At 36.8% G+C, this 16,451-nt stretch overlaps 1 protein-coding gene across 1 annotated transcript in view; it reads left to right on the forward strand.

The window, feature by feature from the left end:
* Positions 1–10,671, forward strand: part of LTN1 (listerin E3 ubiquitin protein ligase 1) — a 31,670-nt gene extending 20,999 nt beyond the window's left edge. Inside the window, exons 20-30 of the mRNA XM_068180802.1 lie at positions 236–371; positions 1,445–1,589; positions 2,689–2,902; positions 3,178–3,415; positions 4,239–4,313; positions 5,161–5,347; positions 5,784–5,955; positions 7,236–7,456; positions 7,961–8,155; positions 8,781–8,948; positions 9,736–10,671. Coding sequence (XP_068036903.1) covers positions 236–371; positions 1,445–1,589; positions 2,689–2,902; positions 3,178–3,415; positions 4,239–4,313; positions 5,161–5,347; positions 5,784–5,955; positions 7,236–7,456; positions 7,961–8,155; positions 8,781–8,948; positions 9,736–9,798 — 1,814 coding nt within the window. The 3' untranslated portion in view covers positions 9,799–10,671. The remainder of the gene's footprint in view (positions 1–235; positions 372–1,444; positions 1,590–2,688; positions 2,903–3,177; positions 3,416–4,238; positions 4,314–5,160; positions 5,348–5,783; positions 5,956–7,235; positions 7,457–7,960; positions 8,156–8,780; positions 8,949–9,735) is intronic.
* Positions 10,672–16,451: the final 5,780 nt, after the last annotated feature.

Below are 16,451 nucleotides of genomic sequence, written 5' to 3' on the forward strand. Positions count from 1 at the left end.
GATTTTATAAACTATCACTTAATCTTATATGAGGCTGTTTTTTTTTTTAAAGTTTGGATTGGGTATTGTATTTTGATTTAACAATTACATCTGTGGATTAAGTGTTCAAAGAAGAAAGGTTAGGTATTGTCCAAACTGTCTTAATATTAAAATTAGGTTCTATTGACACACATTCTAATATTTGTTTTGTCTTGGTAATGAAGACTGTTTAGTTTACATTTTTATTATGTCATAGGAGCATTTGGGTGTCTTTCCATTTTGAACTCCTGCTTGAAGGATAGAAGTATTGATTGTGACCATCTACTACCTGCAATACTGAAAATCATAATATCTTGGAAAAATGATAATGAGGACAGCTTTCTTTTTAGCTGGTAGGTGCAACTTTGAGATAATTTGACTTTTTTCCTATTTCTAAGACAAAAGTTTAAAAATACAGACTAGTTATTAATTCAAATAAAATCACTCTGTACAACTGCCATCTACTGCTCTAATATTACACATTTAAGCTTCTGCAGAAATCTTGGCTTAATATATCTCTCATTAGGTAATCACTAACTCATACTGCAGAAAAGTACCTGGAAGGCTGGGAAACTGAGGAGCTTTGTAAATGCTTTTGAAAGATGTCAACTGTTTTCAAATGCAATCAGAACCAACCAACTTTTGTAGGTTTTGCTGGATGTTCAGTTCCAAGTTCTGATTGCTTATTTTGGTAGCAGGAAGAAAACTTGCATACCAGACTTTGCTGTCTGTCTTTTGAAATTCTGGACCCAAAAATGTAATTTGAAAAGCTTCCAGCAAGGAGTGAAAATATACTGAGATTTATTTTTTTGACTACAGTTAGAAAAATCCAGGCAACAAAGTTTAAAAAAAATCATAAAACCATCGAGTGTTCTGGGTTGGAAGGGATCTTAAAGCTCATCCAGTTCCAACCCCTGCCATGGGCAGGGACACCCTTCATAAGACCAGGTTGCTCCAAGATCCTTCCAACTTGGGCTTAAATGCTTCCAGGAATGGGGCAGCCACAGCTCCTTTGGCAACCTGTGCTAGGGCCTCCCTCACAGAGAAGAATTTCTTCCTAATAATCTAAACCTATAATATATAATATTTGGACACTTGAGGGCTAGTATTTTTTCTTAAATCAGTAACTTAAAATGATTCTTTTTCTTGCATTGATTTAATTAAAATTGCTAAAATTAATAGTCTATGTAAGTATATTGATTGAGCAAATGTGTAAATTGTAGAAATGTATGAATCTGTAATTTAGGAATGTTATTTAGACTTGACAGCTAATGTAGCACTCTACCTTTGAAAGACAGAATATCAAAAGTATGGCACAGTGTGGTGCCAGACAGATTTGTCCTGAGAGGAGGAGTGAAGGCAAGAATATAAATACTCCGGTCTACAACATTAATCAGTATAAGCTTTGGTTGTATTTTTATTACAGCAGTCTGAAAGAAGCAAGTGCTCAATTGCTTGGTTTCAACATTGAGATGATGCGTTACCTGCCCTTGTTGCTGAAATATTCCACAGCTCCTTTGGCTGATAACGAGTGGGACTTTTTGATGTGCTCCATGCTGGCTTGGTTAGAGGTAATATATGAGCATCTTCACTTTTAATGTACTTACCTTTTTGATTATACCCTGAATATGGCATGGACATTGTAATCTCAGCATACTAAATACCTGACACAATGATAAGAAGAATTGCACAAAGTCCTGTTTATGTTGGACTTTGGACAAAGGTCATATGTGGTTTAAAAGCGCAAGCAATGATACTGTCCTGTTTCTTTTTGTGTATGGAGATAAAATCAGCTCACTCTTCAATTAATATGATATTTAATAATGGCATTGGTAATTGGAGAATAATTTTGAAATATGTCTGCTGTAGGTCTCTATCATGAAAAGTAATATTCCTTTAAGACACAGTCTAACGTGATACATCAAAATTAGCTGAATGAAAAGCAGTGTCTGCATTTCAATAGCTAACTGATCACATGAAATACCAAAGTTATGTTCTAATGCTGTTAGGAAAGAGGTCAGTAGTGTCAGTAGTCAGATGACTACTTCCTAAATCTCTCAGTCTTCTGAATACAGAATCTCTCATTCTCTGTCACCTATGCATTTAGAAGGGCAGGCTGGAAACTTCATGTGACCTTTCTTGGTCTCAGGATTAATCTTACCTAAAGGTATGTGCCTCAAAACTATGTATTTTGTTTAAAAACAAACAACAAACTATAAGAAAATCTTGTTGTGTAGACTAAGTAGGGAATATTTTTAATTGATATGATACTCCTTTCTGACAGAACAAGTAAGAACAAAGATAAAAAGAAAGCAGCTGTGTTGGGGGAGAGGAAATACTCTCCTGATAGCCACTTCAGTAATTTCCAGGTTTTAGCAGTATGTTGTCCATTGAATTTTTTTTTTTTTTTTGTCATTTTAAGGAAGGTTATATAATGGAAACAATCCATGGTTCTAAATGTTGGTGAGACTTGGAAATTCATTTCAGGAAGTCTTACTGAAGTACAAATTCTTTTTTAAACCTACCTCCCTGACCCACAGAATTTTTGAATGGTTCTTGCAATTTAATTGTCTTTGAAATTACACTTTCTGATGCAGGCAGGAAATGTGAAACATATTTTAAAGCAAATTTATGGTTAAGGAATCTTCCTCTGTGTTTATTTCCTCCTAGACAACAAGTGAAAGCCGTTTGCTTTACCATGTCCCGCTTGTGCAGATTTTTGCTTGTGTCAGTTGTGACTTGGCATCTGCCCTTAGCACTTACTTTGAGGCTGCAGCTCCTGACAGTACTGCAAATCTTCCTAAGAACTTGGTCAGTGAATGGAAGGAATTCTTTTCTGAGGGAATTCACAATTTGCTGTTACCTTTGTTGGTGAAAATCACAGGCAAGTATATGTACAAGGGGATACCAGCCAGGCTGTTCTGAAATAGAACTGAACAGGCCACATTTTTGAATTTACAGGAATATAATGTAAATAGAGTTTATAAAAACTCCGTTTTTTTAACACTTACATGTTAATTAGTAAAGTGATTGCATATAACATAGAGATTGTTAAGATTAGATGAAACCTGCCAAGTGCAGTCTTGAGTTGTTTCCAGCAGAGTTTGTTTATGGTATCATCCATACATTCTGCATCACAGCTTGTCTTCTTTTAAATAGGAGAAACCAAAAATGCATCAGAAGACTCTTTTCAGAAATCTGTGTTATCATCTTTGGGTGAAGCTCTAACTTACATTTCAAAGGACCAATTGTTAAACCATAAGCTGCCACCGAAGTTTGTTGCAGGCCAGAAGACAAATCTTCCAGATAAACTCCAGACTCTACTGAACACACTCTCTCCATTGTTGCTTTTCCGGGCTCGACCTGTACAGGTTTCTGTCTACTATATGTTGCATAAGTAAGAAGCAACAAATTTTTCACTCTTGTCGCCTCCGACCCCTTTTTTAAAAAAAATGTGCTATAGAATATACACTATAGATTTTGCACTTGTAGTAAAGTCATGTTCCATTATGGGAGAAAATCCTTAACTGGGCAATTCGTGTTCTTTTTTGGAGGACACTATATAAAACTGTGAATGCTAAAGTTAATTGTATTGGCAGACTTAAGAAAGGTATTTATTTTTAGCTCTTATTTTAGCAGTCATAGAATCCTAAAATGTAAACTGAAATATTCCAGGTTTTATCTGGGCCTGACACTACCATTAAAGAGTATGATGTTTTTATTTTCATTAATTTAGGTAAGAAAGTGAATATAGATAGATAGTATAGTTGTGAACTTCTTGGATATTTCTAATACCCAGAGAGACAATACAGAATATTCTACAATTGTAGAATATGTGCATTTGGCTCCCCAAAATGCAGATTGCAAGGCAGATGGCTTAAGCCAGCCACCATTATCTATCATTTATACTGCGGCATAAAGTTGCAATAGCTTTATTTTGATAGAGAATTTTATTTTTGCATGGCTCAGGAAAAGTGAAAGGTCTGGAAAGAGAAGTGAGCAAGGATACATGCTTGTTGGCTGTCACTCATGAATCGTCTTTGCAATGGTGACATGTCTCTGAAAGATTCTGTGTTGTTATTAAGGAATAACTGCCATTATTTTATTGCCTGTCAGAATGCTGATGTTGATAAGCAAAGAACTACGCATCACATATATTAAAATAGTTCATTAAAAATTATTTAAAAATTAAACCTGATTTCCTTTCCATATTTCTGTAGATTAATGCCTGAATTGCCTAAATTTGATGACGAAGATCTCAAGTCCTATGGTGATGAAGAGGAGGAATTGGCAATGTGTGTATTTTTTCCCTCACTTTTTATAAGACTGTCTTCCATATTTTTAAAATGTGTTAAAAGATTGAAATTTGCAGCAGAGTAGCTGTCAGCCAGGAGATGTTAAAAAATTGCATAGCTATGACAATAAGGTTATAAGTATTTAGAATATTAAATATTTGGTCCTATCTGCCTTTGCACTAAAACTGGAGACAGTATTTGCAGTTGGTTTTAGGTGCAGTTACTGGACTAAATGCCATATATTATGCTTTATATTAGAGAATCTTGGCAAATTTTTACTTGTATTCAGGATGTGTCCATCTGCACAGCTAATTTCAGTTACTTGAAATGGACCAAAATTTATCTATGTATTTTAGACAACTTGAATCCAGTGCATTCTCTGGTTTGAAGAGGGAATGCAGTAACCAGCTAAAACTCCTTTTTAACCTCAGTCCAATGATTAATACCTTTCCTAACTGCAGAGATGCAAAAGGCTTTTCAACCCAGAGCCAGCAGTGATTAGGAGATCCTTGTTCAGTTGCTCCTTTGTTGGTGTGACCCCAGAGAAAGCAAGCAAAGCAGCTATCCATGATGTAGGTTAAATCAGATCAGCCATAGACCATTCTCAGATGAAGTGATCAGGGTTCAGTTTTTTTTGTCTTCTAAGAAGGTAAAAACACCAACTATCCCATTCAGGGAAAAAGAAGAAATTTTAAAAAGAGTAAATTTTCCTGTAATAAAAGTCTTATTTCATGCTTGGCGTGCATGGCTTTACTTTCATGACTTTCTAGAAAGGTTATGAACATAAATTCAGTTCATGCTGTGCTCAAGATTTGAGTTTACTATTCTAGATAATATTTTTCCACAGATCACCTCCAGCAGCTCTTATGTCTATCCTGGCGACTCAAGAACTCTTGCTAGAAAACATCCTGGAATCAATTCCAGTTGGAGAATTTGCAGTTATTCAACCCCTGAGTGATGAGTTCTGCCTTGTTCTAGGATATCTTCTCACTTGGAAGTTAACATTAGCTTTCTTTAAAGCAGCTTCTTCTCAGGTATAATTTCAGTCTTTTCTTTTCAACTGAATTTCTTAACCTACTTATTTAGTTTCAGTCTCAAAGTTTCATCCAGCCTTTTTCTTTTAATTATGTAAATTCTTATCCCTTGTTTCTGTGAAATTAGTGAAAATTCTGAAAACACCAATAGACTTAGATTTCTTCACCACTGTACTTGAGGATGGTAAAATTAGAGCAATGAAGAACTAAGATTCATGAAAAGATGACTCTTTCTGGCATTTTCAAACAAGCTTGGTACATATTATAATCTTCTAATCATTCAAAATGGTGCAGAGAACTAAACTTGTCTTCTAAATGCTACTTCTGAATCACAGTGTTGCTCTTCCTCCCTGCAAGGACATATTTGTATTATTTAGAGAGTGAGCTGTATTAACCATGTTTTGGTTTTTTTTTGAATTTTTTTTAATGCTACCAGCTACGAGTTCTCTACTCACAATTCTTTAGAAGAACTAAAAGCTTGAATAAACTGCTTTATCACTTGTTCAGGCTTATGCCTGAAAACCCTGTCTTTTCTGGGCCAACTTCAGAAGTTCCAAATAAGGACACAAAAACCTTCTTTACTGAAGAGCTTCATTTAGATGTCAAAGGTTAGTAAAAACTGTATTTGTGCATTTGAGAGAGTTGTTATATTTAAATAAGCTTTTTTTCTTAAAAATACTTATTTTGAAAGTTTTACCTATAAAACAAATACACAGAGAGACAAATACATACATGTGTTTAATAATCTTTGGCTAACACTCCCCATTTGAAACTTAACCAAAGTTGATGTTTATCAGAGAAACCAAGAAAAACAAAACCCAGGAATAATACATTGCTACTATTCAATCATGAATGAAACAATTCCAAAACAGTAGAAATGTGTGATCTATTCTGGAACCATTGCTTCTAGAGATATTTTTTAATATTAAATAAAATTTCTATATTTTCTTATATTTTTAGATATAAATTCAAAATATTAAAAAACATTTTAATAAATATATTTTAAATGTTTTGAGATGTTAAATTGTGAATTGTTTTTGTCATGCTGTTCAGAAGACCCAGTTAATCAGTGATGATGAGAGAAGATATGCTGCTTTTTTTAGCTGAGAAACATGAAAAAGAGAGATTTTTAAGGCCCTTCATTTAGGTTTTTTTTTTAATGTAGCTACATAGATATAAGCTAGGAAATTGAGTTTCCATTTCTTAGCTTTTTGCTTGGACATCACTGTATGTTGCAGAACAATTTATCTGGATGACCATAAGAAAGAATTGCTGAGGGAAAGTCTTCCCTTATCTCATCACAGAATCATTAAGACTTCTGGGATCATCCACGTACACCCTTTGAACACCACTGTGTCCCCTAAACCTTATCACAGAGTGCCCTGTCTGCATGTTTTTTGAAACAGGGATGGTGACTCCACCAGGGATGTTGACTCCACCCTGGACAGCCTGTTCTAATGCTTATCCACTCCTTCAGCAAAGAATTATTTCCTAATATCCAACCTGAAGCTCTGTTGGTGGGACTTGACATGCCTGCCAAGTTCAGCTGTCCTCCAAACACCTTATTGTTTGTTCACTCCAAAGTGAGTGTTTTGTGATTTCTACAATATAAAATTATCGTTGATTCCTGGTGTCCACGTGGAGTTCAGTCTCTAAATTAGAAGGTGAATTCCGAGGTGTGGAGTATCAGGCTAAGGAACAAAAAGACCAGCCTGGTGAAGAAGGGCTGAGTCAAACAAGCCCTTATAATAGCAGTAACAGGAACATGTACATGAAATTCCAAGTACCACAATTATATTGGAATCAGAAATTTGTATGTGGTGTTGAGGCACCAACATCTGGGACTAATGTATTAATAATATTTCAACACCTTTTCTTTCCCTCCCAGGGTCAGGGGTGCTGTCATCCCAGATCCCACACTTGGCCTGCTCTGTGTACCATATAACACTGAAAGATCTGCCAGCCATGGTGAGACTGTGGTGGAATAGCTGTGAGAAGCGTGTCTTCAATGTTGTGGATAAATTCACAAGCAAATATGTCAGCAGTGTGCTCTCCTCCCAGGAAATATCTTCTGTTCAGACTAGCACACAGTTATTTAATGGCATGACAGTAAGACTTTTTGTCCTTTCTTTTTATTTACTTTTTTGCAAACATTTCAGGAGATTTTACTTCTCAGAACCAGACTGTGGTTCTGTTTTATATGATTGCAATTTTGTTGTTCTAAATTACTGATTAAACATAACTTTGCTTGGTATCAATAAATTAAATTGATGTTTATTAATATTCTGCTTGGAAATAACATGAAATAATGGATTTTAGGATGTTGAAGAATTTGAGGAAGTAAGTGGAAGGTACTGCTATCAATATACTACTTTTTTGTTTATTAAAAGATGTAATCAATCAGTAGATTTAAAACTGGCTGGTAATTCCTTTTTAGTTTACTGAGATATGAGTAGATTTTTTGTTTTCTTTGAGAAAAGTGTTCACCTGATCTAAGAAAATAATTTAATATATATAGTAATGTGTTTATAGTATATATATATATATGTATATATACACACAAAGACTAGAGATGCTGAGTGGCATTTTTTAATGCGTGTATTTTTTTCAAAGGTAAAAGCTCGGTCTGCAGCACGAGAAGTCATTGCAACCTATTCCGTTGATGATATCTTTATTGAACTAATAATACAGCTTCCATCAAATTATCCACTGGGATCCATAACAGTTGAGAGTGGAAAGAGGGTTGGTGTGGCTGTACAGCAGTGGCGCAATTGGATGCTACAGTTAAGCACATATCTTACACATCAGGTGAATTTCAATAAAGCTCCTAGTTTTGAAAACTTAAGTCCTTGTAGCAGAAAAATATTCCTAGTTAATGCAGTATTGCATAGATCTCTGTAATTGATCTCAATAGACTGCAAAGACCTTTGTAGAGTTGGGTCACTCTTACCATCTGCTTTTTTCCAGATACATAAACAGAGGTAAAATGATCAGCCTACTAGGTCCTGTTAAATCCAGAGCCCAAGTTGAAAATTTGGATCTCTTAAGATGTGGCCCAGTGTTTGTCCTGTGTGGCAGTACCATCTTAACTATAATTTGAAAAAAAACACAAAGAAACAAACAAAAAAAAAATCCATGGAATTCTCTAAAAGACTGATGGTTGCTGAAATTGCATCATCTGTGGTTAGAACAAAACAAAGCAGTGATTGAAAATTTCAAAATCTGTTTTTAAGTGCTCCTGAATACACTTTTCTTGCACTGTTGAATACTCACTTTTCTGTGGATCAGAGTATTATAAATTATGCACTGCATGTATTTCATGTCATTTCATATTATAAATCCTTCAGGCTTTGTTTCCTTCATGTTTTTATGACTACAACAGGAATAATTGAAAGGAGTTCTACAGTATTAACATCTCTTTTCCCTCTGTTAGAATGGAAGCATTATGGAAGGCTTATCTTTGTGGAAAAATAATGTGGATAAACGTTTTGAAGGCGTTGAAGATTGCATGATCTGTTTTTCAGTCATTCATGGTTCAAACTATTCTCTTCCCAAAAAAGCTTGCAGAACATGCAAGAAGAAGTTTCATTCAGCTTGCTTGGTAAGTACCTGGAGTAAATCTTTTTAAATAGACAAAATACCCTAGAATTAGAGCATTTTGGGTTGGAAGGGACCTTCAAGCTCATTTGTTCCATCCCCTTGCCATGGGCAGGGACACCTTCTTCTAGACCAGGTTGTCCAAGGCCCATCCAGCCTGGCTATACATACAGTTTAAACCAGAAACTTCTACTGTATTACCAACAATTTTCCACTTTGTCATTGGAGTACCTGGGATTACCTGCACTCATAAGTTATTTCTCTGGATTTTGTACTAAGATGTAAGGACGGGTAATGAAAGGAGAGCTGCTACACAGTGTGTGTCTAATAGGTGTATATACAAATACATATGTATATATACACCTGCATAGATGTGTGAGTGAAAAGGGTTTTTTTACTGTTTCTTGTTGGTTTTTTGAAAAGTATAGGTAATGTTTTGATAGTTACATTCACAGAATCACAAAATTAACTAGGTTAGAAAAGACATTTGAGATTGAGTCCAACCTATGACCTAACACCACCTTGTCAGCTGGACTATGACACTAAGTGTCAGATCCACTCTTTTCTTAAACATCTCCAGGGACAATGACTCCACCACCTCCCTGGGCAGCCCAATTCAATGCCCAATCACTACTTCTGTGAAGAACTTCTTCCTATTGTCCAGTCTAAACCTGCCCTGGTGCAGCTTAACACCACAGATCTCTGGCAATAATGGTTATTATTGATGATGTACTAGTGTTTCTGTACTCAGCTTGCCTTCATATATTAAACAGGTGTATTTCTCTTTTCAGTACAAATGGTTCTCATCCAGCAACAAATCCACATGTCCACTCTGTCGAGAGACATTCTTGTGAAACAAAATGTTCTTTCTTCTTTCTGTGAGCTAAATAACAAATAAAGAGCAGGCAATAAACTGTATGTTGAAAGAAATTAACTATTTGGAAATAATGTCAGTTACTTTAAATTCTTCACTAGTGGAATATGACACACCTCTGGACTGGCTTTTTGTAAATTTGAATATTCTTCTTTGATATAAAGAAATATATAACAATAATTTATTTTAATTGGTATATTTTTCAGATATATTAAAAACTTCAGAAATAATGCAGAGTTATGTGTGAAAAGTGGTGTTTAAGCCACAGCATAGTTGATTAAAACCTCTTATTTTAGGCATATTCTAACATGGTGTTATATAATTAGCCCAGGTGATACCTCTTAATATAACAGCTGAATATAACATAGGTGGTATAAAGATTTGATTATTGATTACAATGCATTCATAATAGTCCCTTTTTTTGGGGAAAAAAGAATGTTGTTGCTGTTAGACATTAAGGCATGAAACTATGGTGATAATCTGTTAAAACATAAAATTTAAACATAGCCTCTTCTAATAAAGTGAACTTCCACCTTTCAGAGTTTCTTTTTGCCCAAACTCCCCAACCATCCAGTAGCCTAAAATCATGAAAACTCAGAAGCCCAACTAAGTAGAGAGACCACAATCATTCCTGCATGACAATGACACCATCTATTTATTGCTGATTGGCTTTTAAAGAGAAGGCAGATGCACTGATCAGTTCTTGATTTTCTTCATGAGCTGGCAAATTAGCTATCACCGAATGTCTACTGTACTTCCACTGTCCTAGAATAATAAGGACTCTTAAGTGAACATCCACATGTATCAGAATTTAATAGCCTTCAACTATACTTTTTTTTTCATGCCTTTTTTTTTAACAGTGGTAGCATACTAGTATATTCCAACTTGGATGGTATTTGTGGTGGGTTTCTTTGAAAAGTCAATAAAAGTGGGGAATAAATAAATAAATTTTGTCGATCTCTGTGGTCTCTGGTTTGCTGTCTCTTCCTGCATGTGATGAACTTTTAGAAATTAATTGTATAGATTTTCAGATGCCGAGTTTGTAGCATGGTCAACTGGCTGAACCCCAACAGCTATTATTTTAGATGTTTAGCTGTTGATAATTGATGTCTATATTTTAACAGGTAATGCTGGGCTTCCAGAGGAGAAATTCCTTGACCTTTTGTTTTGAGTAGGTGAGAATGGAAAGGATTTAAAGCTGGTATCGAGAAAGTTTAACTGAAAAGACAGAGTAGGGAACAAGCTGTAATGTTTCATAGTTACTGATGCTAAAACTCCATCATTACCTCTGTTTCATCACTTTGATTATTCTAAATTACTTCTTTGCAAGGTCAGTGACTGATCTGAAGGCAGATACCTTAATACCTTTTCATGGATGAGTACTCTTCATCTAGATTACTCCATAGTATCCTCCTTGTAAAATGGAATAAAAGGGAGTACAATCATCACCACACTACTGCCCAGAAGATTTCAAGGCAGTAATAGCATGCCTTGAACCATGGAATTGTTAAGGTTGGAAAAGACGTTTAAGATCCTCAAGTCCAACCATCAACCCAGCACCACCTCCATGTTCACTGTTAAACAGTGTCATCAGGTGCTGTATCCACGTGGGTTTTGAACACTTCAGGTATAGTGACTCGGCCACTTCCCTGAGAAGCCTGTTCCAAAGCTTGATAACCCTTTTTTCCTAATATCTAATCTAAACCTCCCCTGGTGTTGAAAACTGGAGGCTGTTTTATTTTGTCCTGTCCCTTGTTCCCTGTGAGCAGAGCCTGATCCCCACCTGGCTCCACCCTCCTGTTAAGGAGTTGCAGGGAGTGAGAATGTCTCCCCTGAGCCTCCTTTTCTCCAGACTGAGTTCCCCTGCCTCCCTCAGCTGCTCCTGGTGCTCCAGAACCTTCCCCAGCTTCATTCCCTTCTCTGGATGTCCTTGTAGTGAGAGGCTCAAAACTGACCCCAGGATTGGAGGTGCCTCAGCATTGCCGAGCACAGAGGGACAGTCACTGTGCTGGTCCTGTGGCCACACCATTGCTGGTACAGGCCAGGTGCCCTTGACCTTCTTGCTCACCTGGGCACACTTGGCTCATGTTCAGCCACTGTTGACCAGCACCCCCAGGGCCTTTCCTGACTGGCAGCTCTCCAGCCACTCTGCCCCAGCCTGGAGCTCTACACGGGGTTGTGGTGACCCAAGTGCATCGCCTAGCACAGGAAAGACCCTTGCTTCACCTTTCTGTTCAGAAGGACACCATTTCCTTCTGACCGAAAAAACTTGCTAATTGTGCTTTGTAAAAGTGCTTGATAACTACATCAAAAGGAGCACCACTGATTCAGAGTATTCATTTAAATCCAGCTACAGAGAGGAGGAATTATACATTGGAAGTTTTAATGGTTGTCTGAAAGCTGAAGTAGAGGACTTCCACTTCAGTGCTAGTTCTGCATAGTACATCTTGTATATATGTTTATACAACTCTCTAATAAAATTCAGTTCCTGCCACTACTCAGGTCACTAATCTTACGAGACCACAGTAAGACTAGTCAGTGGCTAAAATTTAGGATTCAACCCAGCAAACCCAAGTGTAGGCTTGGCAATTTGTCTGAGAAATGGGAAAATGGATTTCTAGTCACAGCACTACTTACTTGTTACAGAAAGTAAATAGTTCAGGATCTGTGGTGATGCACCCCCTTCCCCCTCAGGCTGCACTATAATCTCAGAAATGGTCAACAGGCTCTCTTTGCTTTCATTTCTGTATCTATAGAATTGAGCTAATATTTCTTTGTGAAAAGAATACTTCTTAAAACATGAAAATGAGAAATATATATCTGAGGGCTAAGCAATATTTATTATTGCATACAACAATTATACTTGCATATGGATATCCAAGTGCTGTTATACTTAGATGTACAGTGCACAGGATCCAAGGATGGAAGCCCTAAAGAGAGAAAGCTCTACAAGTCTTCTGTTTATAACATATAAGAGCATCACAACAGACACAGAATTAGTCAAGACAGCATGTGGGAATCCAGAGCATCCCTCTGGCTGCCCTGGAAGGTCTGGGACCCTGGGGGGTGCTCAGGAACCCCCCTGTACAGAACCCCGAGAGACACTGTCTCTGATCTCTGCCCATGCAAAAGATTTTTCAATCTTTCAGGATGAATTACCAGCTCTGAGTGTTTGATATAAGCAGTAATTAGTGTGGCACGGGTGCAAAAGTAGAATTTTAGGATTCTAGGTAAGGGGTTCAAAGGAGGCAAGACAGAGGAAACTGGGCATGCCTTGTCCTTTTTCTTGTTCTTCATACCCTCCATGTTTCACTGTGGTGTTGGCATTTTTCTATTGGTTTATGCTGGGGACACACTGTTCAACATGGGTGATAGGTATTGGCACATTATTGTAAATATACCACACGTAGTTTTTAGTACATAATGTTTCTAACATCCCACTGAGGGGCAGAGCCCCACACACTGTCCTGTGAGACAGACCTACTACAGGTCAGAGAGAAAATATTTTAGATAAGAAGAAATAAACAACCTTGAAAACCAGCACAGACGAATTACAACTCCTTCTTTAGCAGCAGGGCTAAAAGACAGAGACTTTCTACAATCTAGGGAGCATCTAAATATCACAGATCCCGACAACAGCATTATAAAACAATTGTATCTCCTTTTCTTTCTTTTATTTCATTCCTTGATTTCTCATTTTATTTCCTTTCATGGAATGTAACATCTTCATTTCATGAAAGGAAATTAAATCTCTCATTTTCAATTAATATAATTTCATTGTTTCATTTCATTTCATGACACTTCATTCCATTTAATTTCATTATGTTCTGCTTAATTTTCCTTCATTTCACTTCATTATATTTCTTTTTCTTTCTTTTCACTTCACTTTGTTTCTGTGATCCAGATTGCACTTCATTGGTCTTAAACTGAACAACAAGAACAGCCATTTAATGAAGAGCCTAAATGTATTAGAATAAAAAGCATGAACCTTCTCTAATGGCTTCATGTGACCTGGGTACAGGCCTTGCAGGAAAGAGGGAAAGGCCATCCTTACAGAGAATATATACCCATGAAACAATATTGTTTCTTGAAGATACTTTGCAGTGTGTTATAAACGCCAATCACTTGGTTTTTAAAATTTATAAAGGTTTAATAAAAATAAATTGGAAAAAAAATTAATACAAGTAAAGTAATAAAGATTAAACAATTAGAGTTAGGACAATTAAAGAGACAATAACAGCAAAAAGTTACAGCCCGGGCTGGGTACCTCTCTCTGGACAAAAGTGAGCCAGGAGAAGGACCCCGATAAAAAAGAATTCCCTCCTTAAGAGGGGTAACCTGTTGCATACACAAATCACTTCATGAATATGCATGTATTTATTTAAAACAAGAAGTTCGTCCGGTACTTGTTGAGGAATTCCTGTTAATCCCAGGCACCTTGAAGTCTAAGTCGAGTTTGGAGAAGTTCGGTTTTTTGTTGATAAAGAAAGCCATAAATTCCTTTCCTCTGGAAGATTTAGGGGTTTTTGTAATTGTTATCTCTGTGTGAAGAATTTCTTGATTATCTTCTCCTTCTCTTGAGCAAAAAGAATACCACACACACATATTTTCTATTTTAACTACTAAAGCTTAATTTCAATTACAAAACTACATTTACTATATTATTAAAATGTTAACTTTCCAACCTAGCATAATACATATAGTAAATATCTGTGCAGAGCCATATAATATGCATTTTTCACAATCCTTCCTCTTTCTTTTTATAATTACTTTGGCTCGAGCAATATTTACTGCTTTCTAGTCTTCATTTTTCGTTCATTTTCTTCATAAATCAATCTAGCTTCTTGAAAGGGGTCTTCTATATTATTTTGTTTCTTTAATACCATAATCTTTTGCACCGTTTTTGTTGTATCCAATTTTTGATCCATGGTCACTAATTGCATGCCTTGAACTACACTGGTGATGAGTCGAATGAAACAGGGGATCAAACAAGGAAGGCATATTAGACCAGCTATAGCGCATAACAGGAAGAAACCTAGCTTTTTCCACCATTCTATTCCCAACACGTTATCCCACCAGCTAGTATTTAGCATTGGTTCCCACCTTTGAACTGGTACATGGGCTATTATTCTGATATCATTGACTATATCTAGGACAGCATCCCCGTTATCATCTATTTTCAAACAGCAATCTGATGTATTGAATTTTCCACAAACACCCCCTTCTTCCGCTAATAGATAATCCAAAGCCAACCTGTGCTGATACACGGCTGCTCTGATTTGGGTCTGTTGTCTTGACATTAATGCCATTGCCCGACCAGTCTTGTTTGTTATTATTTCTACAGCGGCTTGGAGTCTTATAATGCGATTTAACATGTAAATTGGGGTTCGATATCCCCAACTCCCATCTTGTGCCCAGGTGGCTGGCTCATATGTTTCCAATATACGTTCAGGGGGCCATTCCTCGTCTCCCCATGTTTGGAACCCTCCAATTAAGTCTCTCTTGTTTCTTTTTAGATCCTCATAAACTGGTATCCCTAAGTGATCCCCTTCAGGCCCTGGCAAAAGAAAAAATCTTGGCTGTATGACTCCCAGAGTACAACTCCCTTTCCACTGAGAGGGAAGTTTTGGGTATGCCTTTTTTTCCACATATCCAGAATAAGCCATCTGGAGCTTTCCAATAGTCAAATGTTTGCTCATCTATATTCTCCCAAAATTTAGAAATCTCTGGGATGCCAACGTAAGGATTTTTTCCTGTATCATTACACTGAAAAAGCCTGATTTCATTATTATACTCACAATTTCCTTTTTTTACTTTTTTCTGGGTCCAATACATGGTAGGTTCTTCTGGGACCCACCATACAGAAGTTCCATTACTGACCTTATATCTTTTACAGGGAGTTTTTCCTACTTCATGAAGGAACTTTTTCCCATTGCGCCAAAGACATTCTTCCCCTATGACTACTGAACTCAAAACCCACCCCTCTGGTCGGTTTTCTCCCCTTATACTTGTCTGGTTCCACTTAAGGAGCTCAATTGGGCCTAAGCTGATGCCTTTCCATGGCCATTCTTCTGACATCAGGGCCCCTCCACAGACCCAACAATTGGTTATGTTAAGTTCCTTACTTAGTCTTCCAATTCTACAAACTGATTTTTACCCATCCTCGAAATATCTATCTCTTTTGCTAATTGTTGTTCCAGTTTTGTATACAAATTGTCAAGTGAGATTGGTACAGGTTTAGGTGGTGGTGCCGGCTTAGCCTTTTTGTTTATCAATTGCTCTTTTACCAAATCCTGTGCTTTATTCCCAATAGCGTATGTGAAACAAATCCATTTCTCCCCTTTTGGGCATTCACTTCCTATCCTGTTACCACTTATTCCTAAATTCTCAGTAATCCAGTACTTTTGTCCATTGTGCATGCAGTTTCCTAATTTGGATGGGTTATAACAGTGACTGTTGACATGAGTGTGCGAGATAAAAAAGGAGCCTCGGTGTCTTTCCATATACAGCTTCTGGTAACACCTGTATCATGGCTTTGTCAATATCCCAAAAGGGAAAAGACAGAAAATGAGTGACAGAAAAAGGAGAGGTCCAGTATGGCTTATACTCCCACCTCCCATGCCTATGGGGTTG

The sequence above is a fragment of the Anomalospiza imberbis genome, chromosome 2 (assembly GCF_031753505.1).
Source record: "Anomalospiza imberbis isolate Cuckoo-Finch-1a 21T00152 chromosome 2, ASM3175350v1, whole genome shotgun sequence".
NCBI lineage: Eukaryota > Metazoa > Chordata > Aves > Passeriformes > Viduidae > Anomalospiza > Anomalospiza imberbis.